The 25,665-nt window shown below is 42.0% G+C and overlaps 3 protein-coding genes across 7 annotated transcripts in view; 1 reads left to right on the top strand and 2 right to left on the bottom strand.

The window, feature by feature from the left end:
• Positions 1 to 640: 640 nt before the first annotated feature.
• Positions 641 to 5,927, bottom strand: LOC109527389 (prostaglandin E2 receptor EP1 subtype-like). 2 transcript variants are annotated; one of them, XM_019889311.1, is made up of 3 exons: positions 5,617 to 5,927; positions 3,719 to 4,613; positions 641 to 1,617 (listed from the first exon to the last, which is right to left on the bottom strand). In XM_019889311.1, the coding sequence occupies exons 2-3, from the start codon at positions 4,568 to 4,570 to the stop codon at positions 1,348 to 1,350; spliced, it is 1,122 nt and encodes a 373-aa protein (XP_019744870.1). In that variant the 5' UTR covers positions 4,571 to 4,613; positions 5,617 to 5,927; the 3' UTR covers positions 641 to 1,347. The 2 variants fall into 2 exon arrangements, with proteins under 2 accessions (XP_019744870.1, XP_019744869.1); XM_019889310.1 differs by having other exon boundaries at positions 3,719 to 4,630.
• Positions 5,928 to 16,102: 10,175 nt separating this feature from the next.
• LOC109527362 (protein Wiz-like) lies at positions 16,103 to 24,432 on the bottom strand. 4 transcript variants are annotated; one of them, XM_019889251.1, is made up of 10 exons: positions 24,338 to 24,432; positions 23,767 to 23,814; positions 23,562 to 23,634; positions 22,353 to 22,614; positions 20,544 to 21,365; positions 20,132 to 20,470; positions 19,792 to 20,006; positions 18,582 to 18,762; positions 18,349 to 18,508; positions 16,103 to 16,767 (listed from the first exon to the last, which is right to left on the bottom strand). In XM_019889251.1, the coding sequence occupies exons 4-10, from the start codon at positions 22,534 to 22,536 to the stop codon at positions 16,611 to 16,613; spliced, it is 2,058 nt and encodes a 685-aa protein (XP_019744810.1). In that variant the 5' UTR covers positions 22,537 to 22,614; positions 23,562 to 23,634; positions 23,767 to 23,814; positions 24,338 to 24,432; the 3' UTR covers positions 16,103 to 16,610. The 4 variants fall into 4 exon arrangements, with proteins under 4 accessions (XP_019744810.1, XP_019744811.1, XP_019744812.1 ...); XM_019889252.1 differs by lacking the exons at positions 23,562 to 23,634; positions 23,767 to 23,814; positions 24,338 to 24,432 and adding an exon at positions 22,905 to 23,069; XM_019889253.1 differs by lacking the exons at positions 23,562 to 23,634; positions 23,767 to 23,814; positions 24,338 to 24,432 and having other exon boundaries at positions 20,544 to 21,204; positions 21,294 to 21,365; positions 22,353 to 22,466.
• A 550-nt stretch (positions 24,433 to 24,982) lies between these two features.
• Positions 24,983 to 25,665, top strand: part of prdx2 (peroxiredoxin 2) — a 3,458-nt gene continuing 2,775 nt past the window's right edge. Inside the window, exon 1 of the mRNA XM_019889324.1 lies at positions 24,983 to 25,088. The gene's annotated coding sequence lies outside the window, so the exon portion shown is untranslated. The remainder of the gene's footprint in view (positions 25,089 to 25,665) is intronic.

The following is a 25,665-nucleotide window of genomic DNA, read 5'->3' on the forward strand; positions in this document are numbered from 1 at the left end:
TTAGACACATGACGGCTTGAGGAGCCTATCGACTCAGATCCACAAATTATCAAGTATTTGGTTAAGCTTTTGATGGTTACCCAAAACAAAACATGAATCTACCGAAAAAAAACATGAATCAAATGCAATTAAGATGAGCCACAAATATGTTAAATTCTTAAAAAAAAAAAAAATCAGTTCCTCAAAAGACACACAAATGTATATGCGGATGGTGCAAGTAGACTTTTTCTCTACTTTTTCTCACCCTACCGTCAGATCAGTTTTTACCCAGTTACTCAAATAAGTTATGTCTTAGTAAGTTCATTTTAAGTAGTGAAGTCCGATGATGAGGGTCAGTCGTTACTGAGCCGTTGCGTCTTACCATTTTACTTAGGCCACAAATTCAATTTCATCTAAGTGAGGAATGTTGAAGCAAAGCATGACCAATGCGTGCGTGTGTTTGTGCAATCTTGTGATGTCATGGTGAGTGTTTTAGACACATGACGGCTTGAGGAGCCTATCGACTCAGATCCATAAATTATCAAGTATTTGGTTAAGCTTTTGTTGGTTACCGAAAAAAAACAAAACATGAATCTACCGAAAAAAACATGAATCAAATGCAATTAAGATGAGCCACAAATATGTTAAATTCTAAAAAAAAAAAAAAAAAAAAAAATCAGTTCCTCAAAAGACACACAAATGTATATGCGGATGGTGCAAGTAGACTTTTTCTCTACTTTTTCTCACCCTACCGTCAGATCAGTTTTTACCCAGTTACTCAAATAAGTTTGGATCTTTAGCCTAGAGGGCACAACCGTCATGGTTTCCACCAATTTGAAATGAGGCACATCACGTTACCAATTTGCACACACAAACTTAGATAAGTTTGAGCTCCAGTTTTTCTGATATTAATACAGTACTTTGTGTGGTTGCCGTCATGTGCCATGACAGATCCAGACACAATTTAGCCAGTATCCACAAAATGTTGTAAAAGGAGAAGTGCTGGCCCAAAAGACACCGTTACATTATGCTCATTAGAATTGCCAAATACAATGACTCATACAATTCTGGCGCAATTATTCATCAAAAGTAATTACAAAAAAAGAGTCATTTGTCACAACCCATTTGCTTTACTCATTTTTTTAAAGTTCTGCACATCCTCAGTAATTTGAGGCATAACTATAAGAATATCCCAATTTTCCCACATCATGCGAAGCGTAAATATTTTGTTGTCGCATCCTCTCCGAGTTTTCCTTTACATTCTGACGCCCAAGAAATGTAAAATGTGTTGGCCTTTACTGTCAAACTTCCTGTGATGGAGAAACAAAACCATCTTCTTCCAAATGGAGCACTCTTAGATTTAGCAGTTTAGGCTTGATTCACTTCATTCTTCTCTGACTCGGTAGGAGATGTAGAGTCTAAACACCCGAATAAATTACCCCCCTGGCCCGCTTGGCACTTTGCAATGAGGTAGATTTTCCGTAAGACGGTTCGGCGCAGCAGGATGTAGACCCATGGGTCCAGGATCTGGTTCCACGTGGCCAGTCTCACACCCATCACCAGTAGTATTTTGTAGTTGGGAAGGTCCTCTCCAATGGATCCTGTGTAGGAGCGGATCGCGGACATCAGGCCAACGATCTGCAGGTATGAAACATTAAAGATGGGCTAAATGTTGGTTCAAGATCTGACAGCAGAGTGCAGGTGAAATTATACCAAATATCAACCTACTAACTCCTGCTTAATGTTGTTTGTGAAGAGATATTTTGGGAACCTCTTCTCAATAAATCTGATTTATGTAATCACTGCACTGTGATTGGCTGCCAACCAGTTCAGGGTGTACGCTGCCTACTGCCCCAAGACGGCTGGGATAGGATCCAGCACGCCCACGACCCTCGTGAAGATAAAGAGGATCAGAAAATGGATGAATGGTTGCATTTGTGTGCACTATCAGTGCGGCATTCGGAAGTCTAAAATCTCCGAAAGACTTACAATAGTCGACATACACTTGATAACACATGTCAGATGATTCTGTTGATTTAGTTTTACTTAGGTTGTGACAAAATCTTAAGACTACAAAAACAAAGTTATTCCTTTCACTTTCATATGTTAGGGTGATACCAAATGCATGCTAACGCTATACATTTAGCTTTTACAATATTATAGATTCACAAAAGTTGTACCGAACGTTTGGCCTTTCCAAAATGATGACGCACAATTTGGAATGACACAATCAGTGGGTTATAATAAACAATGTTTACTTTATGCTCACTCATATGACTAAATACAGTACAGTGTACAACAAAACCCGCTGTCAGTGCAATGCATTTCAATTCCAAATTACACACAAAAGCAGATTTGTTGCTTTCTATCCATCCATCCATCCCCTTCTTTGAGTCAACTCTTGTACTGGATCTCATTTTCTTGACAATATCGTGGCGAGGTAAATGTCTTGACCACCCTTGAGCAATTACCAGAATGCGGCTATCTTGAATCTGAATGGAATGAAACAATAATAAATTTCGTTGTCTTTCTGCCGTATGACATATGAATCCAATATATATGTAAAACGACTGCTTTGGAAAACAAAACACATCCTGAAAACTGCCCTAAAAGCTCAAATACTGTAGCCTATGGCAGGGGTCCCCAACCGCCGGTCCGCGGACCGGTACCGGGCCGCAGGGGATTTGGGACCGGGCCGCACAGAACGCACGTGCCTTATTTCCCTTTTATATTACCGGATTCTCCGTTACATCCGTCTGTGTCACGCTTGACACACGTCAAGCCACGCTTTCCCCCGTCACGTGACCGATTCCGCTTAAAAACAAAACACCAGAGCTCGCAAAATGAGTAAAAAAACTGCTGGAGATCAAATGACAGCGGCCTTAAAAGTACGTTCGAGACAACTGGATGAAAGTTATGTCTGAATATTCTGAGATCGCCACAGTAGCACTGTTGCTATTTCCGACATGCTACCTGTGTGAGGCGGGGCTTTTCTGCAGCAACGGCGACTAAAACAAAATTACGAAGTAGACTGGACATAAAACACACACTTGAGGTGTCATTGTCTCCTATTACCCCGAGATGGGACCGTCTGGTTGCAAAAAATCAAGCCCGGGGCTGTGGTGCGTCGTCATTTTCATGCACTTTGAATTTGTATTGTATCGTATTTTGAAGGCATTAAACATTACCATCGCGATCAGAGTGTTGCGGCCAGATTAGACGCTCCTTGTGTTTATTATTATATTTCGAAAACACCACAGTTTTCATGCAGCTCATACCATATTATTTTGTTGTATTATTTCCGCCACACCTTAAATGCCGGTCCCTGAAAATATTGTCTGACATAAACCGGTCCGTGGGACAAAAAAGTTTGGGGACCCCTGCCCTATGGTATTCAAGTCCAGTGTTTCCCAACCTTTATTGAGCCATGGCACATATATCACATCGGGAAAAATCTCACGCCGCACCACTCGGCAAAAGGATTCACAAAGAGTGGATATACAGCTTAATCATGTCCCTTCTGTCATCTAGTGGATGAGCATGTGATTGTTTTGCCTGTAGCTATATGTGGTCAGCGTGAACAATTGTTAATTGGAAAATAATTTTAAAAATGTCATAATAACTGACATTTTGTCATTTTTCGCAGCACACCTGTTCAAAGCACACTGATGTGCCACGGCAGTGGTTGAGAATTCACAGCTCAAGTTCATGTCATGTTGTTGTACTTGCTAATACTCACCAGCAGGGGGCACCAGCAGATGCACGAAGTGACCGTGATCCCCACCAGCTGCACCACCATCTCGATGTCATGCGACTTGGCCGAATGATGCGACCCAGGTTTCCTCCTGATCCTCGCGAGCACCAGCGTCAGTCCACTGATGGTGTTACACACCACTGCCGCAGCCAGGGAGCTCAGGCCTAGCCCAGAGAAAAGCAGCACAAATGCCACGTCCGCCTCGTGAATATCACTGAGGACTTGAATAAAGCACCAGGTGCCCGGGTCCTGATAGGTGTACGAGCCCAGCTGCAAGTAAGGCAGCAAGGCCACACACAGAGCGGCCAGCCAAATCGCAGACAGGCACATTTTAGTGCGGGTGCTTGTGACCAGGGAGGAGTGCAGGAGGGGCTTGGTGACACCCAGACAACGCTCCGCAGCCATGGCGCAACCTAGAAAGAGTGGGCACAGGCCGAAAAACACCATGCTTCCTCCCAGGAACTGGCACATGCCGTCAGAAGCGCTGGAGTCCTCCGGCTGCACGCCTCCAGAGAGGTAGAGTTTCAGAACCAGGGCACCGGGGATCACGTGGCCCATGAAGTCTGTTACTACCAGCGAGGTAGCATAGAGGAGGAATGTGGCTTTGGAGCGCCGTCGCTGGAGCCAGTAGGCGTTGGCCAAGATGAACAGGGCCACGATGTTGGACACGATACCCAAAGTCATGGGCAACACCACCACCATGACAGCGCTGGCGGTCAGGTTTCCCCGCTGCGACATCTCAAGGGCCACCCCGGGCACTGCTTCCCCTCTGCTGCCATTTGACGAACGAGGGATGAGTGGCGAGGATGAAGAGTTGGAGTGGTGCAAAGCTAGCATGACTCAACGCTGATGCTCGTGTGGGCCATGACTTCCGCTATAACTTATAGAGGAGTAGAACTGACATGAATAACAAAAAAATGAATTACATTGGATATGCGGATCATATAATGGATCGATAGATGGATGTATATTGTTTAAAAGCTAGCTAGCATTTCTTCAACTTTTATGCAGGCAAAACTTGTTCCCATAGCTTTCTGAACATTGTCAAAAGAGCAAAAAAAACGGCCAAATTAGCTTATAATAACAACTGGGAAAAAAACTTTTATCTGTAGGATTACACATTTTTGAGCGTCCAAAGCTGTTAATTTTGAAGATGGCACAAGACAAAACACATTCATCACAAATCATTGTTGTAGGGCAAACAGCATCAAACAATACTCTTAAATAAGGCTATGGATGTGGAATATCTTGCTTCTCCAAATCTGGTGCATAACTGTTAATGAACAGTGGTTCACATTCTTCCATGTCACTGCTGTTTCTTTTTTTTTTAAGACATGAGGATTTTCCATCCATTCATCGATTCATTTTCTACAGCCTTTTCGCTAACTTTGGAAGAGAGGCAGTGTAAACCCTGAACTTAATTACCAGCCAATTGCACAACATTTTTAGACAAATAGAACCTTTACCCTTACATTTACAATTATTGACAATTTAGAGTCATCACTGGAACTAACATGCACTTGTTTGGAATATGGGAGGAAGCTAGAACAAAAACAAGACAAAACTAAACCAAAATTAAAAAAATAAAAACGTGCAGGACACAGAAAGCTCCGAGCATGCATGCTTTACGTGTGTTACATGATGAAAACCAGCTCCACAAATTAATTTTATTGGATTTACTAATGTTTTTGTGTGTGCTTTCAAGAAACGCCTTTGCACTACATATTGATCAGAGATTGGTTAAAAGTGTTGTTAGTGTTGGCAATACAAATGACTGGTTCCTTAAACGAATAAGTCTGAATCTCTTAGTCGGAAAGTCTAATTTAAAATGGTTGCGAGGCAAAAAAAACAAAAAATAATGTAGTCAGTATCATGTAACTCACCACCGCACGATTTCGTTGTCCGTTGCAGTCCAACATTGATAACAAAAGTAGCAATAATCCAATTTGCAATGAAAGAAATGTTTCCCCTCGGATACATCCACTGGTTTTACAGATTTTTTTTAAGCGTCGATGTCGTACACGTGGTGTTCAGTTGAAGTGTGTGAAGGTTGGGGAGGACGTTGACGTTTTATAGTCTCTGCGTGGGCGTCTCTGCTAAGTGACTCTACTCTCTTCGGCGTCTGCCTGCAATTCAGTCTCCTTAGTACAGTGGTTCTTAACCTTGTGAGAGGTACCGAACCCAACCAGTTCATATGCACATTCACCGAACCCTTACTGAAAAATAAAAATCGGATTCAAGAAGTGTTCCTTCAGTTTTGCCGGTGAGAGACGAGAGTTGCTCAACTTGGCATGACAAATCATACAGATAGGATGCTGACTTCCATCACGTTCTGTGATGCATGTTGTACATATTCGTCTGACCGCTTTCTATTTTTTTTTGCTCGACATAGTTAGCATGGATTAAAACATGCTAAAAAAAAAAAAAAATCACACGAGGTACGATCATGACCGTGACACGTTGGCGACTGAGCGAACTAAATTTCCCGCAGCACTGATTTGAACAAGCAACGTAATGTGATCGTCTGCAGCCAGTGATGGCCAAGAGGGCGTGTCATAACTAATTAACATATTGAGTCGCGTGTGTCTAAACCTCCATGGCAGAGGCTCCGTCGAACCCCTGAGATCGATTCACCGATTCCCTGGGGTTCGATCGAACCCAGGTTAAGAACCACTGCGTTAGTATGAATGAAACACTGCACACTTACTCCATCAATAGCACACGCTGCTTTGAAATGACGTCAGAATCGCCGGTTTAATGCTTGACTGCAAAACAATTCATGTTTGCTGGTGAGCAGATCGAGGAAAACGTATGCTGTAACATATTTGCCTTGCGTTTTCCCTCATGTGACTGAGGTTTCAAAGTTCTACCTTTAAATGTATTCATCTACATTTCAAACTAGTACAACACCTGCGGAGGCACCTGCACAATGTTCACTTGAATCTCCCATGCTTGTTTGTTTTTTTTTACATGCATTTATATTGTTTGTATTTTTTGTCATTATTGAAAATATTTTTCAATGTTAGTTTTTGTAGTTATTTCGTTTGTGTTCATCAACTATAATAACATTGGCCGTCACCATACTTGATCCACAACATATCCTGCTGTGGAGCCAGCTCAGACATGACCCTAAAGTGTCTGAATTCAAAGAACTGTTTTGCGCTGCCATGTATTTGGGAATGACAATTTGGTGCACTGCAAACTCACAGGGAAAACGTGGAAACATCTTTCAGCCTGATGACAATCCAGATGTTCCTTTGGAACTCTAATGATGTCCGCAACTGCATTTTGATCAACATTTCCTTTGGATATTGTCAAAGGGCAAAGGAAAGAAAACCACAAATGAGGCATCCTGTCTGTGGTCGCGGTACTCTGTCTGCATGGGGAGGACAGGTGGTCCTGTTTGTTTTAAATTTACAAGCACCTGGCTATCCAGCTGGAGACCGACTTGCACGTACTGCGACTTGGAATTGGGAGCTTGTTGAAAACGCGCTCATGGGCCATTGAGCTGATGTAGGAACTGGACCCCTGACACATAAAATGTCTCAAACGTTTTCAACAAAGGGTGTTCGGGGAAGGCAACCATGTGCTTATTGTTAGGTTACCAAGGCATCTCTTAAAATAAGACAATATGGAGGGACTTGTTGTCACAGGGCTTGATCCTTTCATTTTGGACTTGTGTGATTCCACCTGAGGAACAATTGTTTTACGTTTCATCATGGCTGTGCATGGCGGCCCATAAATGAATACTTGAATGAGTTTGGTGTGGAAGATACATGAATCCTGACCTAATACCCAACAAACACCTTTGGGGTGATGCTTTTATAGTTACAAATGAATGACCGTTGCCTTTTTCACTATTTAGATACAAATCATGACCAGACTTCCCGAAGCATTTGCTTACATAGTGTACTCTGAAAAGCGTGTGAGATGTGGCTTTTGACATCTCATCACATCCAACATGTAACTACAGCATGTTGAGCTAAATGCTAACAGGCTCAGTCGGTAATAGAAGATTCCAAGACTTGGATTGCGGATGCCACAAACCAAGTACAGACCAAGAATGGAAACATTGGTTCACTGGAGGAAGAACTCAGGTTCAATTAGCACAAAAATTCTGGCCAATACAAACCAACAAACAGAGGGAAAAAAAAACAGGATTTAAATCAGGAGTGATCCTAAAATGACTGAATAAATTACTGCAGCATGATACCAATGCTTCCACTCGGCTTTGCAGGTTTGAGGAGCGACCTCGCGCTTCTCCACACTCACCACAAAGTGAAAAATGCAGTGAAAGCCAAGTTTCTTATGAGACGCCAGAAGTACACTAAAGTGAAAAACATGTTTTCTTGCAGTTGGAAATTCTTGTGTGTGTGTGTGTGTGTGTGTGTGTGTGTGTGTGTGTGTGTGTGTGTGTGTGTGTGCGTGTGTGTGCGCCTGTGCTGAAGTGTTCAATATTGGCATTGCAACTGCAGTCCCGTTCCAAATGTATTCTTCGGTTCTTCTGAGTTTGCCAACGCTGTCTGTGGAGGAAGGCCCTTTCTGAGAGGCTATTACTTATTTAAGTACCTGTGAAGCCCAAGTTTGACGTGCCAGTAATTGTGCACTAATTTCTGGGAAATATATTTATTCAGTACCACAGGAATTTTAATCTTCAAACACATCAGCGTGACAAGAAACAAGATATAATCCGCCACGACATTCTAAAGAGACGTTGGCTGCGAGGAGTGGAAAGCCACACGTCGTCTGACATTGTGCCTCCAAAAACACGTTGTGGACAAGCGCATGGAATATTCTGGGTAATAAATTAAAAAAGAAGAGGATCTAAGAGACGTGCCGTTTATCAAAATACGGTGCAGCAAGTTGATAACATTGGCTCTGTTGAAACTGGTCTTAATATCAGTCAAGGGTTTTTCAAATCCAGATATCATTTGGTCGCGGCCCGGTGATCAATTGGTTAGCGCTGCGACCTCACAGTGCAGAGGTACCGGGTTCAATTCCAGCTCCGGCCTCCCTGTGTGGAGTTTGCATGTTCTCCCCGGGCCTGCGTGGGTTTTCTCCGGGTACTCTGGTTTCCTCCCACATTCCAAAAACATGCATGGCAGGATGATTGAACACTCTAAAATTGTCCGTCGGTGTGAGTGTGAGCGTGGATGGTTGTTCGTCTCAGTGTGCCCTGCGATTGGCTGGCAACCGGTTCAGGGTGTCCTCCGCCTACTGCCCGAAGACAGCTGGGATAGGCTCCAGCACCAACCGCAACCCTTGTGAGGATAAACGGATCAGAAAATGGATGGATGGATGGATTTCATTCGGTTGCTGCAAAAATGAGTTTTTATAATTTGTAAAAAGGCAGTGAGATAGTGTTTTGACTCCTCATAACTATTTCTTTCGCTTTCAAAGTGATAATTTAATGCAGAAGATGATGAGGAAATTCCCTATTTCCTCCGACCTAAGAATGAAACAATAACGTAGCTCAGGTAAAACATTTCAGCTAGCTTTTATGTTGACTATTTCCAGCATGTCACGTAGAATATCAAGGTGCTACGCCTGTATCAGGGCCATATAATAATAATTATAATAATAATAATATGGTCTCTCTTGTCAGATTAAATCCCAGATTGATTTCCATTACATACATCTACACAATGTACTCTGGGTCCTTGGGGAGCTAAAATGTTGCACAAAGAGCGTTTTTGTTTAAGATGATATCAAATCTACCCTATCTACATACTTACTGTAAATCACACGAAGAAGCCATCGCCGCTACAAAGAGAGCAACAGTCAGGGCTGGTAAAGGCATAAAAGAAGGAAGTGTTACTATTTCAGTGGTGCATATTCTTACGCTGACCGCTTGCATTTCTGCCTCTGTTCTATACAGCAATGTATTCATTAATGATCATCAATCAGACTGCATTCGTGTCAGTACAGAGAGGAGCATGGGGATCTAATCCAATGCCAACCACAACACCCACCAAGCTCTAACATGGGTTTCGCTTTTTTTTTTTGCTGGTGTGTGCAGTAATGAAAGTGCAGGCGTGTCCATGGGGTGATTCATGAGAGTGGCTGTCAGCATGAACCTGCAGGGAATTGGTAAGTGGATCTCCATACATCGAGGACAGATTTAAGACCCAAAGTCCGTTAATCAAGTCTGCAGGGATGTAATAAAAAGGAAAATGTAGCAAGCAACCACTTCAAGTTCTCCTATTTTTTTTCCTCTTACACACATTAACCTCATTCATGGATGTGCCAGCCTGGTGTGGGGAATAGCAGATTGTTAATTCAGACTATAAGAAGGAAAAAGGGTTCACTTCAGGTTTAGATTTTTTTGATTTGTAGAAGCGTATAAAAGGGATTATCAGGTAATACAAACACAAACATGCACAGCTTTCTGAAGTTATAATGACTGTCAAAAATCAAACATTGTCACCCAGAAACATCCAACTGCTGTCATGTCAAGGCGGATGTCACTTTGACTTTGTCTGACTGTTTCCCTGACGGTGTCAGAGATCACGTTTACTGCGTCCTTAGGGTAGTCTCACAGTGCACGGATATAAATTGAGAGCTGCAGCTGGTTATTGATCAGCTAATAAATATAGAAAGCAAGGGAGCGAGAAGTCCTATTATGCAGCATATCAGTGACACTGAGATTAAATGCTGCGCGCAGTGATTTATGATGAGAACATTTGATCACTGTCTCGTCAGCAGGTCCTGCCCTGAAATTCATTCCTTTGTTGTTGCCCATCTCAGAGCCATGCTGAAATATGAGCGACATTATTGCTGCCTCTTCAACGGCACGAGCACAACTGGCTTTTTTGGGTTGGTCAAATTTTTTTAATTGGCTCGTAATTAGTCCAAAGGGTTGATAAGTGCAAGGGGGTTTGTATAAGAAGTTGGATACTTGCCTGCTTGCTGAGATGTTAATGCTGAAATATGAGCGACATTATTGCTGCATCTTCAACGGCGCTAGCACAACAGGCTTTTTTGGGTTGGTCAAATTTTTTAATTGGCTTGTAATTAGTCCAAAGGGTTGATAAGTGCGAGGGGGTTTGTGTAAGAAGTTGGATACTTGCCTGCTTGCTGAGATGTTGGGAAGAGTGCAATGTGGGACAGATTTAGTGGAGGCTGCATGCAGCTGTGACACTGCAAGAGCATAGGCAGATGAGATAAGTCACTCCACCTTCACGCTTGTGCTTCTCGTAAACTTGCTCACAGAATCCTTCCCGGAGAACATGCGGTGATGCAGCGACAAGCTCGCTCACCGCTTTGGGTGACAGAGCAAACTTTTGACCTTTTGTACGTACAGGGATGTTTTCCTTTCATGGATCATTTGTCTAACACGTTTGTTATCATACCTGTCAACCTTTCGGAGCGCCAACCTGTATAAACTACCAAAAAAATCCTTATAAAGAGCAAAAAATCCTTATAACATACCAAAGCATTTTATATGTCAAAATAACGGCAGAAAAAAACCCCACAAAATATGAATGATATATTTGTTTCCTTGTAGAACTTGCTTGTACACTACGGAAGTATGCAATGAATACTCTGCTGTTTTCAACTAGGAACCACGTGATTTACTGGAAAGTTACCGGAAATGAAAGCATTCGAGTAGACTAGCACCATTCTGGGCAAAAGCAAACGGAACTAGCTGTTAGGGGGAAAAAAAAAAAAAAACGGAAATTTTAAGAATCCGTATGATTTGTGCGATATGGCCATATACGTAAGATTCACCACAAAATCCGTATGAACTATGGCTAAACCGTATGAGTTGACAGGTATGTGTTATGAACAAAGAGACATGGTCACAACTGCCACCCCATCATCATGATCAAGGTCTTTGTAGGAGTTCTGCTTGTCACTATTCCATACAGAACTTAAAAAAAAATAGATTAATTGGCAACTCTAAATTGTCCATGAGTGTGAATGTTTTTTTTTTTTTCAGTCAAGTGTGGGGAGAAAAAAAAGAGCAGCAATGCAGTGCTGCACTGCGGTGCAGTTTTCCTTGGGCCTCGGTGATGCCTTGAAGTGAAGAATGTGATCCCAGCAGAGGGGAGAGAGAGGGAATGAAGCAACGGGTGAAGGGTTGAAATGAAAACAGAAAATAAAAAAAATTGTAATGAAGCCTAAATGCCAAACTGCGTGTCTGTAAGGAGTATTTTTGGCTGCACACTTTGTTTCAAAGCTCCCCATGTGAGATCTGTAGTGAGATTATTTTGGATCATGTTGTGTGTCAAAGGCAGGTTTCACATGGAAATTGAGAAGGCACTAAACCATTGTCTGCTACGGGCCGTAAAGGCCTCCACGCAGGGGTATGATGATGTGGAGGGGAAAAAAAAATCACTTCCCGCTCTTTCTGACCTTCTGTGGATGCCGACGAGAGATCGAATCACACAGCGAGTGGGCAGAGTCAGATAGATGACTCCCCCTACCAACTAAAGAAAGCTCATGACAAAGATGACATATAGTAGTTAAAGAATTTTCGTAGACTCATCACAGAGAAGTACATGAGTCACAGAAAGACCTGTTAGTTGTTAGTGCGTACACAATTCTCCTTCGCCGACACGCTTTGTATCGAGTCTGCATTAAAGCCCATCTGATCAGTTTACAGTTCACCAGCCGCTACTGAAACGTGTCATTAATTACACGGTAGCAACAGAGCTGCCAATAATCTTTGAGGGGAAAACAAGATTCATCATGAAAAAGGTCATTTGTGTCTATCTTCTCATCTTCTCTGTGATGGTGGAGCAGAACGCAAATTAAGAGTGTCTTTGTGTGTGGTGGTTTACGCTGACGTGAACTGCCCAAAATGATATTGGAGAGTAAAGGTTGATTCGGGGCGTTTTTCAAATTCAGTTCAGTTTTTTTTGTTGATTGCTTCACTGTATCTCTGCACTTGTTTTACTTGTCAAGGCCGATAACAGCATGTGGAGATGCAGCGTGCAGACAAATACACAAACGGTTTCTTTTTTGAACAAGGTTAGTCTTCCTCTGTTTCACAGCCAAACTCAGCTTGGTGTCCGACAGATTAAGCGAGTCCAGCAGCTGCAATAGCCCGAAGCATCTATATATCAACAAATATGCTGAAAACACCATCCTCCACTGTGCTTTTTAACATTTTGATTGCTTCCCAGGACTTTGATTTCCATATTTGGAACGTGCACAGACCTGTTAAGCATCACGGTTCTGTGTAGGCTTGATATGTTTATGTGACACATTCAAAGTCCCCAGTATGAAGTACAAAAACAAAAATGAACACGTTCGCTGTTCCAGTCAACACATGATGTGAGTCATACGTGAATGTGGATTTGGGGAACAAACATCGGAAAGGGCCATCATGTTTCTTTCCCCAATCAAGTTGAGTTTTTACCTTTTCTGTTGAGTCCCTGCTGCAATCAGGCAACTGCTGAGTCGCCAACTACCCAGGCTGCAGTGTTGACAAGTGAGAGTAGCTCAGCCATCAACCCCCTCCCTAGAGCACTGCACCTTCTTTTTGGAATTCACTTGGATTACTTGGTTGATTCAGTCTAGCATTCACTGACTCTGCGGATGGAATAAAACCGTGTCACATCAGTCAACGGGCCATTAAACTCGTGAAGAACCAAATATGACTAGGCGGCAGTACATGTGACAGCAGCTATTGCAAATTTTGAATCTCTGAAGACGAGAGCACAAGACCGCGGATTAAACCGTAACAAAAGTTGAGGCAATGCATGATAGAAACCGAGATCAATTACAGACGCAGGTAGTAGAAACTCTCAAGAATATTGATTCGATGACAACCGGACTGTTCTGGTTGTCTTAGAAGGCACTTTGCCTCTCTTGTCTTTTAAGACAACCGCAACAGTCCATTTGGAATCGAATCAACACCTTGAGAATGAAAAGACCTTGATGAATGAGAACATTTGGAAGCAACTAGCAAGACATACTGAAGGGCAAAACTGAAAAGACACAGAGGGGAGAATACAAAGTGGGAACAGGGTGTGACAGTGTGTGAGAATGCGTGGAGGGTTCGGGCGGGAGTCGATGAACGGGGACAGAGAGAGAGCAAGAATACAGGTGACAGGAAGAGGAGGTAAAACAGACACAAAAGGAACGGAAACAAGACCGACTCCAGAATACTCATATCGTTACGCTGCCATCAATACAAAAGACAAATTCGTTGATTTTCCATTTCTCCTTTTTATTTATTACATTTGACATGTTTTGTTTTCTACTGAATTATGATTCCAGAATGAACATTTTGAAAAATGACTCCCTCGGGTCATTCAAACCATGTGGCCGTTGCCACTGCTGATCATATTGAAACAACCTTCCTGATTCAAGTCCAAATGAAGAGAGTTTTACATATTGCAATGAAGCCAGAATGCAAAAACAATCCAACTGCTTTTGATTGTTCACTTTTGTGGAGGCAATGTTTGCGCGAATCCTTTTTGTCGATAAAGGGCAGCTTGATCGTTATTGGTCAGTACAGTGATGGTCAATTTAAAACAGCCCCTTGCAATTCAGATTTGTATTGTGTCAATCAAGGTTTGAAGGATTAGGTCAATACCGCAGAGACCATGTGGAGGCTTGCAGCTGAATGATCAAAGTACGAGGCCCAAGATAACAATGTCAAGATGGAGAGCAAAAATTGAGGAAATCTCTTAAAGAGGTACGTTACGTGACCTGCATTCAACATGACGCAAGTTGTGAGGTTTTAGAGGTTTAAGTAGAAAAAGGGTAAATGACTCTAGTTTATAGCAGTTGCACTGAAAGCCGCTTTAAAAAACACAGTAGAACAAAGACCGTGACTGTGCACGTGGTTTTAATGATATCACATCGTGCACTTTCGCGGGGCTAAAAGATTACAGTTAGACCCCTCTGCTTGAAAATATGTTAATTCTTCTTTGGAATGACCTTTTTTGATCATTATAAAAAAATGAACGGCTCGTGTACATGATAACATATGTACGGAAGCATTTTTGTTACCTGACACCGGATTTCATGTCAAAAAGCATTTTAAAAAAACAGAGTTTTTCTTTTCAGGATTTATTTGAAAAAGGCTGTCTGTGAAAATGGAGCTATCCAGTACAAGCAATGCAGCAATCACGGACAGCAGTACTTTTGTTGTGTTATGGTTGAGTAAGATAAATAAAAATGTGTATTTACCACATTGTTACTGTGGCCACTGGAGCCACATTGCTTGTTATTAGAGGAGGCTGCAGACGTTATCATTTTATCTACTTTGGAATCGGTGGGGGGGTATTATTGTTTTATTTGACAGGAACCAATACATGTAGGGCATAGAAGAGATGGACATATTTAGTGAGCTACAGGTTTGAAGTTTCTCACTTAAAAGCCATCGGTTATATACATTTTTAAAACTACACACTTCTCTGACAACCTGAATTGAAAAAAATACTTGGGGATGCCCATGGTGGTTGCACAAAATAAAATCATCTGGATGCAGATACATTTAAGTAAACTATACAACTACTGTACTTAAAAATGTATCTGGATACATTTAAGTATACAACTACTTAAAAAATGTATCTAGATCCAGAAGATTTTATTTTGTGCAAGCACACATTGAAATGAGGTACCGTAATTCAAACATCATTTTTTTCAGTGTATGGTGTCAAAGTAATGATTTTGATTGACAATGATTGTAAGAATCAAACATTCTTTACCAAAGAAAGACTTTGTAGTTTGTGTTCAGATCTACGGAACATTTATTCTTTAAAATGTATCGTTAATACAAATAAATTTTGGCAGAGTATCAAGGGATCTGAGACAGCTGCATCCATGTGAATATAGCAGGAAAGTCACAGGTATCAAACTGTTCCCCTAGATGTGGTGCAGCCAGAGGGTGACCAGGGGGTGACTATCCCCGCCACCCACCCCACACACACAAATGAACAACACATAGGTCCAACCCTGATATAGCAAATGTATATTCCAGAACAGGGCGGCCAAGTGGTCGACTGGTTAGTGCATCGGCCTCACAGTGCAGAGGTGCAGGGTTCGATTTCGGCTCCGGCCTTTCTGTGTGGAGTTTGCATGTTCTCCCCGTGCCTGCGTGGGTTTTCTACGGGTACTCCAGCGTCCTCCCACATTCCAGAAACATGTGTGGCAGGTTGATGGAACACTCAAAATTGTCCCATGGCGCGGATGGTTGTTTGTCTATTGACTGGCAACCAGTTCAGGGTGTCCCCTGCCTACTGCCCGAAGACAGCTGGGATGGGCCCGGCACTCCCGCGACCCTCGAGAGGATAAGCGCATTGGAAAATGGTTGGATGGATTTTAAAGAACAGGATTGCAGGAATGGGCACAAGTCTTACAACTTTTCTCTCTGTGCACAATATGACAAAATCTTTAAATCGCGCCATGTAAACAAGACAGAATTTTATGTAAATAAAAATAGGTAAAAAGACTGCGCAAAACAACCACATGCCTGCAGACAATCACAAGGATAGAAAATCACATTTCTGAGAGACTCTCAAAAGTCACCAATAATCCATTATGATGTGTTCTTCAATATTGCGTTAAAACACGTACAATGTAACTTTTGTCCCAGTGAAAATGGTGTATAAAATACAGTAAAAGGTGTATACACAAGAATTATACACTTTAAGGTACAGTTTGTGGGCATGGGAAACATAACATGAGGTTTGGTCCCTAACGAAGTTGCACAATCTTCCACCCCCCCACAACACACACACACACACACACACACACACACACACACACACACACACACACACACACACACACAACACAAAAATTGGAACAATACAGATCACTTAAAAAGCATTGTGCCAGAGCGTGAAAGTAGCATAACCTCAAATAAATACATTCACCCATACATGTGCATGTTTCAGAGTTAGAACTCTTCAAACTACACGGCCACAGGATGGATGAGACCAGGAGGAGCCACTGGAGCAGCAGGGGGAGACTCTTGACCTTGGTAGCCTAGCGACAGGATGTGTTTTTGCAGGTGTGTGATCCACTGCTCTTGGACAGACAGAGGCCCATGAAATACTTTTTCACAGAACCTGTAAAGTAGCCAAAATAGACAAGAAAAGCTGATCTAAACAGCGTTGAGAATGAAAATGTAACTGGAGTCTAACTGTCCTTTTGGAGCATTGCCCAACAAGCCTGCAATGAGTGTTTCGCCATCTTGAGGAAGCAGAATGAAACTACAACAATAAAACGCTATCACCTTAAGTACCAACCAACACAGCAAAATCCACATTTGATTTTAAATCCCAATGCAGCAGATTTAAAGAACTAAGCTTCTTTAGTCATATGTAAATCTAAAGAATTGTAAATTAAAATTCCTAAATCCTGAACAGGATAAGTGATATAGAAATTGCATGATGAAATTGTATCACACTACATCACTTGGAAATTCACAAAAACCTTGAACAACTTTGCATTTTCTACCACTTATCCCATTTCTGGACAGAGGTGAGCTGGAGCATATTTCGAGGTCGCAAAAGGCGGAGTAAACTGGACTGGCAGCCGGCCAACCCAATGCCATTATAGGCCAACATGACAAAAGTTCCTTGACTTTTTGCGATATTAAAAAAAAAAGAGCTTAATATTATTATATTCATCATAATGGTGATTCCCCGCACATCCCCACACACACACCATTTTAATAGCACGTCTCTCTGAATGCTCTGAACATGGAAGCGGAGTAAAGGATCCAAGCAGATGAAGCTCAACTTGCCATCGCTGACATCAATCAACCATCAACAGTCCATACAATCCACTTTATTCTTAACAACCGCTGTTAGATTCACAGATTACATCCCATATGCGTTCTATAGTATTTTATTATACTTATTTTTCCTTAGTTTTTAACACGACTATTTTTTTATCTAGACCAGGGGTGTCAAACTCATTTCACATGGTGGGCCACATACGGCCTCGGTAGATGTCAAGTGGGCCGGACCATTAAAATGATACCATACTTTGCTATAAATAACCAAAACAATGTCTTTCCTTTGTTTTGGTATAAAGAAGCACAAGAACATTAGGAAAATGTTGAAATTTAATGAACATATCTTTTACAAAATATTTCATGAAGCACCTTACATTTCCTTCGACAAATGTGCAATTTACTTTTATCATTCACATATATGCATTGCAAATGATCCCACTGATTGTACAAACATTAACAAGTAATTGGTATTGAAAAATATAGTAATGCACTTTAAGATTAAACGAGATTCATAAAGAAAGGAAGTTTTAAACCATTTACACGTGCATATAAAATCTAAATGTAATCTTACAAACTAAGGAGAGTGCTATTAAATGTGTAAATGTGAGAGTGCTATTGATAGCGTCTGCTGTCATGGGTCTGTCACAGTGACGGACTGAGGCTGCTGTTGTCTTCTTCTCTGATCAAAACAGTGTCCCCTTGCGGATACTCAATGAATTGCACCTTATTAAAAATATTAATTCTGTCTTTAATGCATTTTTTTCACTTTTAAATTATCCTGCGGGCCTAATTGATCCTCCTTGCGGGCCGGTTCCGGCCCGCGGGCCGTATGTTTGACACCCCTGATCTAGACAGTGGTTGTTCTTAAACAATTCAATCTGACAAATCCAGTAGTCAACTTACTGACCTGCACTTGAGTGAGTAAACTTTTCCGACCAGTTTGACCAATGGAGTTAATGGAGGTTTGGGCAGCAGAGCCGGGATGCTTCCAGTTCGTGATGGTTGCTGCAAGTTGGTGTCTTGGTTTTCTTCTCCTGTTCGTGAAATTTGTTTTGGAAGCGCCAATGCTGGGAAACACAAAAGTGGTGTTAGGACCTACAGAAGGCCTACACTGTCTATCTTTCTGTTGTTTTTGTTCACCTCTTGGAGAGCGCACGCCAGTACTGCCACACACTGCCACAGAGTGTATGTGCCCTTGTGTTTGTTTGGATGAACCAGCAGAGACACCCTGGTCATCTTTGCCCAATTTATGTCCTGCAAACTTCAGGTTGTTGCCGGGCAACGATTCAGAATCCGACAAAGTGGATAGTGAAACAATTTTCTGGGATAAAGACAAAATGAAAGCAATATTTTAATACACAGTTCTTCAAAATGATTTCAAGTTAAACATGCTGTCTAGTTATTATCAACGGGTGGGCTCAACCACCCCCCTGAATTGTAATTCCTCCTCTTCCAAAAACATTTTGAACAATTCCACCCCTGTACTTTTGCACAGCCATGCTTGGATGAGTTTCGTGTACATGAACACAATAGCCCTGACCTCAAGGCCATCAAACACCTTTGGGAAGAACCAGGCCAAAGATAGCGAGCCAACATTCATGACCTCTGTACTCACACGTGATCCTCTGGACAAATGAACACACATTCCCACATTGACACTACAACGTCACGTAGAAGAGCAGTGTCAAACTCCAAAGTTTCACACGTCAGTTTATGTGCCCCCAAAAATCATAAAGTATGTCTACTATGTCTGCTGCATCCACAACTGCGATGTCTGAAATGCAGAGGTCAAACTTCACGCATGTGTATGTACATTACAAATAAAAAGATTATGATTCTCTATCTATTCTACTTCTTTTACTTGCTATCTTAGGCAGAAAATTGCAATTTTTCTTCACAGGAAGCTTTTTTTTTAAACAGGAATGCTTTAGTCCTTCCAATCTCTTCTCAACATAATTAAACAATAGCCATGACTTTTTTTTTTTGCATGCAACAATATCCCATGATGATTATACATAATAATCAAATACTGGGGAAATTACAAATATGCTATCATAAGTTGAGGTGCATACTGTATACATTTCTATGGTCTTGATAACCGCCGTCTGTGAGAAACTATAACTAATGGGACAACAAAAAATTTTTTATTGACACCACTGTATGTAGAAGGCCTTGTCATGCGTCCCAATGCACTTGTCGATATCAAGGTCAAGGTCATCTTTATTGTCAAATATGCCCTATGTACAACATACAGCACAGATGAAATTTCTTTCCTCTCAATCCTCAATGCATATCTATATCTATATTGTGCATTTCTAGGCTGTGAGGAAATGAACAGCGAACAGCACACCTTCTTGATGTTGAGGTCTCCCTCGCGATAGCGACGGGTGACAGCGGCCACCTTAACCGGGTCCTTCCGTATCAACTCCCTTAGGTGTTCAATCGGTGAGGTGGCCCCTTCCGATTTCCATTCAAGCACGCCCAGTTGGCGAAGGTGAGCCCGTGCGTGACTGGCTAGCGCCTTGCGGTTTTCAAACGTGTAGCCACAAAGCTCACAGGATTTGCCTAAAAAATAACAAAAGCAAACAAGATAAAGAAGTTCAAACGGCCATCAGGTATATTAGGCATACATGTCCGAAACACACTTTCATTACTGTTACTCTCACTAAAAAGTGTCACTGATTTCTTACCCCAGGTCAATGTCTCACTCTTGTAAGATGGAGATTTGTCTTTCATTGAATAATCCAGAGGTGAGGAGCACAGGTTGGAGATCGCCTGGTGGGATGTCTCTGATGTCCTTTTGGAACCTTGAGGACTACCCTGAATTTTCCCGGATGATGACACCTCGGACAAAAACCTGTCGTCACCGCGCATCATAATGTCATTGAGGAGATCAATCGGCGACGTCTTGATGGACCAGGTGAGGCCAAGCTGGCGCAGATGGGCGCGGGCGTGGCACGACAGCGCTTTGCGAGTCTCGAAAAGCTGACCGCAGTAGTCACAAAGGACCGTGGGTGGCGCGAGTTCATCTGTGGGGCATGCGAAGAAGAAAAGTCATGATGTTTCAAAAAATGAATTCGCAAAACAACTCTTGAGTGTTACCTGCACTGAGAGCCTTGGAAGGAGTTGCAGGGGCAGATAAATTCAGTGGGGGAGTACTTGCACTGCTTGAGCTGGCTCCGCTCACTACAGACACATCAACCTCCAACGGCTCAGGCTTGGGCATTCTGAGGAGGGGGTCCACTGCCAGACGAAAGCCTTTCTTAGCCTTTGGGGCCCGGTTCACTGGGCTCTGAGGAGACTTTGCAAGGCTTGATGAAGTGGAGGGAAAAGATGGCCTGGATTGCCCTGTGACAGGGGACAGAGGCTGGGAGGCCAGAGGAGAGGTCGGTGCTGAAGTGGGTGCTGCGAAGGAGTTGGTGATGCTGTTCATTTTTAGGGGGCGTGCGGCTTCCAACACGCCACTGCTCACCAATTCTTGTACAGTATCGATAGCGGACTCATCCTTGCCCAGCAGGTCAAGAACCCCAATTTGTCGCAGGTGAGACCGTGAGTGGCTAGCCAGGCCTTTCCGATTTTTACATACCTCCCCGCAAAGAATACAAGTGAACTCCTCAGGGGGCTTTGGCCGTTTACAGGGAGGAGATGTGGGTGGAGGGGACAGCCCTGAGGGACGTTTCGTGGGAGTCCCGAGCCGACTGTTTGTGGGTAAAGGCTCCTGTTGCTGCTTCCTGGTGGACTTGAGGTCTTGGTCATTCATGATCTGGTATAGGAAGTCAATTGGGTCGCCCTTGATGTCAATGTCAGGGATTCCCATCTGTTGCAGATGGGAGCGAGCATGACTGCACAGACCTTTACGTGTCTCATACCAGCTGCTACAAAGCTGGCAAATGTGGACCTCATCGTTGTTGTTGTTGTTTGAAGCTGCAAAATGGGGAGGGGCTGATTAGTGAATAGTATCATATGGATGAATAGAAAATAAATACAGAGGTGGCACACATTTCCAGTCAATCGAAGTACTGAGACAGAATAGAGAGCACTATACTCATGGTCCCCTGCTATACGTATATCACGGTTCATCTGTCACTGGCGAGAGAGAGAGCCAAAAGAAAGAAAGAAAGAAAGAAAGAGATGGAGAGAGAGAGAGAGAGAGAGAGAGAGAGAGAGAGAGAGAGAGAGAGAGAGAGAGAGAGAGAGAGAGAGAGAGACTTTTAACACACCTTGCGAACGCTTCTGTGTTAGTTCAAACGTTTTCTATCATAAGTCCGAATTTGGAGTTGTGCGTCTTCTAGGCATGTTGTGAAAGCGCTATATAAATAAAGATGGGACTGTAATGTTGACATGCTCATATTCCTCAAGAAGAACCAGTAGTACACTGAGGCCACTTCACTTAATTTTACGTCAGAAGTTTTGTTGTGCCTCAACCTCAGTTGTCATTTCGGCTAAAACACTTTCAATGAATCAGCAAAGCTGTTCGTGTGGAAAAACATCTCAGTAATTCCTGACATCTCTAATAATGTAGAAAAAATATTGACAGAATTAAGTGATTCATTTTCATTGCACTGGATCAAGTAAATTTAGTCCCTATGGCTGACCACAGGCAGATTATTTCTCCTTCTTATGCAACTTATATTTATACTGTATACAGTTGTTTTTCTGAAACATTTATTTATTTTATGCATGCAACACTTTGTTTTTTTTTCTTCCTTACCACCCCCCACCCCAATTTTGCTGCTGAATTTTGAATTTCCCCAGTGTGGGACAAATAAAGGTTATCTTATTCTGAGGCAATTAATTATTCAAACTTCACCAATAATAAGAATTTGTGGTAAAAATTCAGAGAACCCACATAAAACCCACAGAGAACAGCATTTTCTTATTATTTCTTCACTCAGGAGGAGACATCCCTACCTAATGTGACCGGGGCATCCGTTTCAAGAGGAGCCCAAAATGGCTTTGCTGTTGTTGGGTGCTCCGAAGAGGATAGAGCTCTGCCCTGCTGTTGTGTAAAATCTGAAGGAAATGTATCAGGAACCAAAACTGCTGATGTTTGGGCTGGAGAGCCTTGTTGATCCGTCTCCTCTGAGGTCGCCATGATTCTAAAATCTTTAAATCAGAGGTGACTCTGGTGGTCGTGCAGTATCTCTTTTCTCATGGGCAGAGGGGTAGCTGACTGTCAAACCAAGCACAGCATACACAATATATCATAAATTGCGATAAATGTCACACTATGGCTAATGATTTTAAGGCATTTCATAAAACAAACAGCATAATCATCTCTATGTTAGCTTCTATTCTCTACTCTAATTGCTTCCAACCGAAGGACAAGGTCTTCCTTGTAGACGTTGTGGAAAATTCTGCATCGATTGACCCCGCCAGGTCCTGAGGAACAACCACTTTCCCCAAGAGGTCTGCTAGTGTGCTTCATTTCAGCAAATTGACTTTCATAATGCTTTAACTTACATAGAACAGCTTCATACCCTACACGACACCATCGCAGCCTGTTCATCCTGTGATCCCTTCTCGAGGTTTCTTCCTCTAATTTCACCCAAATGTTGTGCACATTTTGAGCATGACGTCTCTGATCCACTGGTGAAAGGACACTTTGATTCTCTCCTCTTTCATCTATAACTGGACTTCAAACAACAAAGTGTATGCAGAAAAAGTGGTTAAGATTGCATGACTGTCTGTGTCTTATGGGTTGTGTTGTATTATTTTGTCATTTTATGTTAACTGTTCTGTTGATGGCGGCGCGGGTACCCGCAGCGGCTCCTCTCTCTCCTGTGGTTGCACTATGGTTGAGAGGAAAGACATTTCATCTGTGCTTTATGTTGCACATAGAGCATATTTGACAATAAAGTTGACTTGACTTGTTAAGTTATTCCGTGCCCGATATGGGAGTTTTTCAAAGTAAAACAGACAATGTTAATCGCTGTGAACAGTGGTAGTGTGAAATCCTTTGAGGCTCTTTTGTAATCAGGGGCTACAGAAATGAACTTGACTTTCCTTTCATCCATTTTCTATATCACTGGTCCTCGTCAGGGTCCCAGGTGAGATGGAGCAAATTCCAGAAAACTGGAGGAGATGCAAGGTACACCCTGAACTGGTCGCCACACTCACTTGAACACCGATGGGCAACTTCGAGTCTTCAATTTACGGAACCTTTTGGAATGTGGGAGGAAGCTTGAGTACCCTGAGAAAACGGGAACATAACATGTAGTTTCTTAATTATGAGTATAGTAAGAAAATTGAAAGCATTTCAAGTAAAACGTTTTAAGCAGAATTTAGAAACTGTTACAGAGAAAAGAAAAATAGAACGTCTTACCTCAGAAACCAGTGATTAATATCATTGTATCTTTTGAATAATATGTGCCTATAAAGAAGCAATGTTAAAATTAAGTTTCAGCTGACGAATGGGGATACGATTTTTTTTGGGGGGGGGTCAAATAATCATTTGTAAACAGGGGATACGATTTTTTTGGGGGGGGGGGTCAAATAATCATTTGTAAACATGAAAAGTAACCAAACATATCGACCGTGACAAACGTTTATAACTATTCTTCATCTTGCTTTTATAAACGAAAGAATACCCCCGGTTACATTTTGTCTTTATCACACTTTGGCACGCTGGATCCATTTTTATAGTGAGAAGGTCGGACAAAGCAGAAAATATATGTAATAAAAAAATTGATTAACAATCCCCACCACCATCATCACGACCACAATGACCACCACGACCGCAAAAAAACCCAAAACCTTTTGTTTTGATATGCATACAAGCTAACGCCACAAGAAATTAAATCATAAAAATGGGTTGGAAGAAAAGATAAAAACTGTATCGTAACCAGCGCACAGATATGTACAGTCGATGACTTGTTGAAAACAAGTTAATTTACCTTCGAGCCAGAGATGACAAAGCCCGGTGTCAACATAACAAGCTTTAGTTTAGCTAACCGGAACTAGCAACAATGGCTACGTCTTTCCCTTCAAAGTAAGAGCTCAACAATGCACTACGGTCAGAGCCGGTCCACGCCTTCACTGTCAGGGCCTCAGCAAAATGGACAGTGCGATGCACAACATATGAAAATGGTTGTGTAACGAGTAACTTATGCTATCAGATACTGTAATTATTACAGCTTTCAAATGACCCCGTGTTTGGGTGAAAATACATCTGTTAGTGTACAGTGAAGTGTGGGGTCCCACGGCTGTGATTATTTTAAAATTCATTAACAAATCGCAAGTCGCATACACGAACATCACACAGAAATAATTGAATACAAGTCAGACAGCGAATTTAACGGAAATAAGTAGAAATAATCATAATAATACAAGTACTAAATATATTTGTAAAAACGAAAGAAAAATGTCAGGGGTACAAAATAAAACTAACAAATGTTTAATTTTTTAAATAAACACAATTTCAACGTTTCAGCAGCTTTCGTATAATTAGAACCAGATACAGAAGGTAAATATACATGGTTTAGTAGGGCTGCGAACTTCAACCACGGGCGAGCATAAAATGTCACTTCCGACCCCTCTGTGGCACCGCCTACTTATTCGGCGCAGCCTCAGTAGAGCGTGTGAATATTTCGCTCATAATCGTGCAGCCAAACGTCGGCGACCACTACGTTACGGTCCTCCAGCTAGGTAAGAACTTGACATTTTCCCACCTTGACTTTTTCAAACTGTCACCCTGCAATCAGTGCGCGGGTAGAAGTAATTGATGCTTGTTTTTAAGCCACTAAAAGCTAAAATGTCGTTGTCCGACGATAGGTAAGCTAACATGGAGCTAGGCTGGCAGTGCCGGGCTCTTGGTCCTTTACTTTAGTGTGTGGGGCGCCTAATAGGTTTTTCTTTGTTCCGACCATGCCTCATGCGATCTCCTCGTCTGACTATAGATGCCATTAACTCTGTGTAGCATAATTGAGTGTTTTGTCCAGTTAAAATATTATCTGAAATTAAAAAAAAAATAAGCCCAATTTAAACAATTACCACAGCACGTGGAACAATTGCTCATTTTAAAACAACTTGTCATTGAGTGACAATATTTCAATTAAGCAAAGTACTATAATGCGTTGCTTTTTTGCAATTAGTGATCACTTTATGGTAAACATAGGTTTATGATGGCAGATTTTAGCAGACACTAATTATTCTTTATGCTATTATGATATATTAGCATGTATACATACAAACGCTGCTGCTTGATTCCCCCCCCCCCCCTTTC

This window comes from Hippocampus comes, unplaced genomic scaffold (genome assembly GCF_001891065.2).
Source record: "Hippocampus comes isolate QL1 unplaced genomic scaffold, H_comes_QL1_v1.1 scaffold86, whole genome shotgun sequence".
Lineage (NCBI taxonomy): Eukaryota > Metazoa > Chordata > Actinopteri > Syngnathiformes > Syngnathidae > Hippocampus > Hippocampus comes.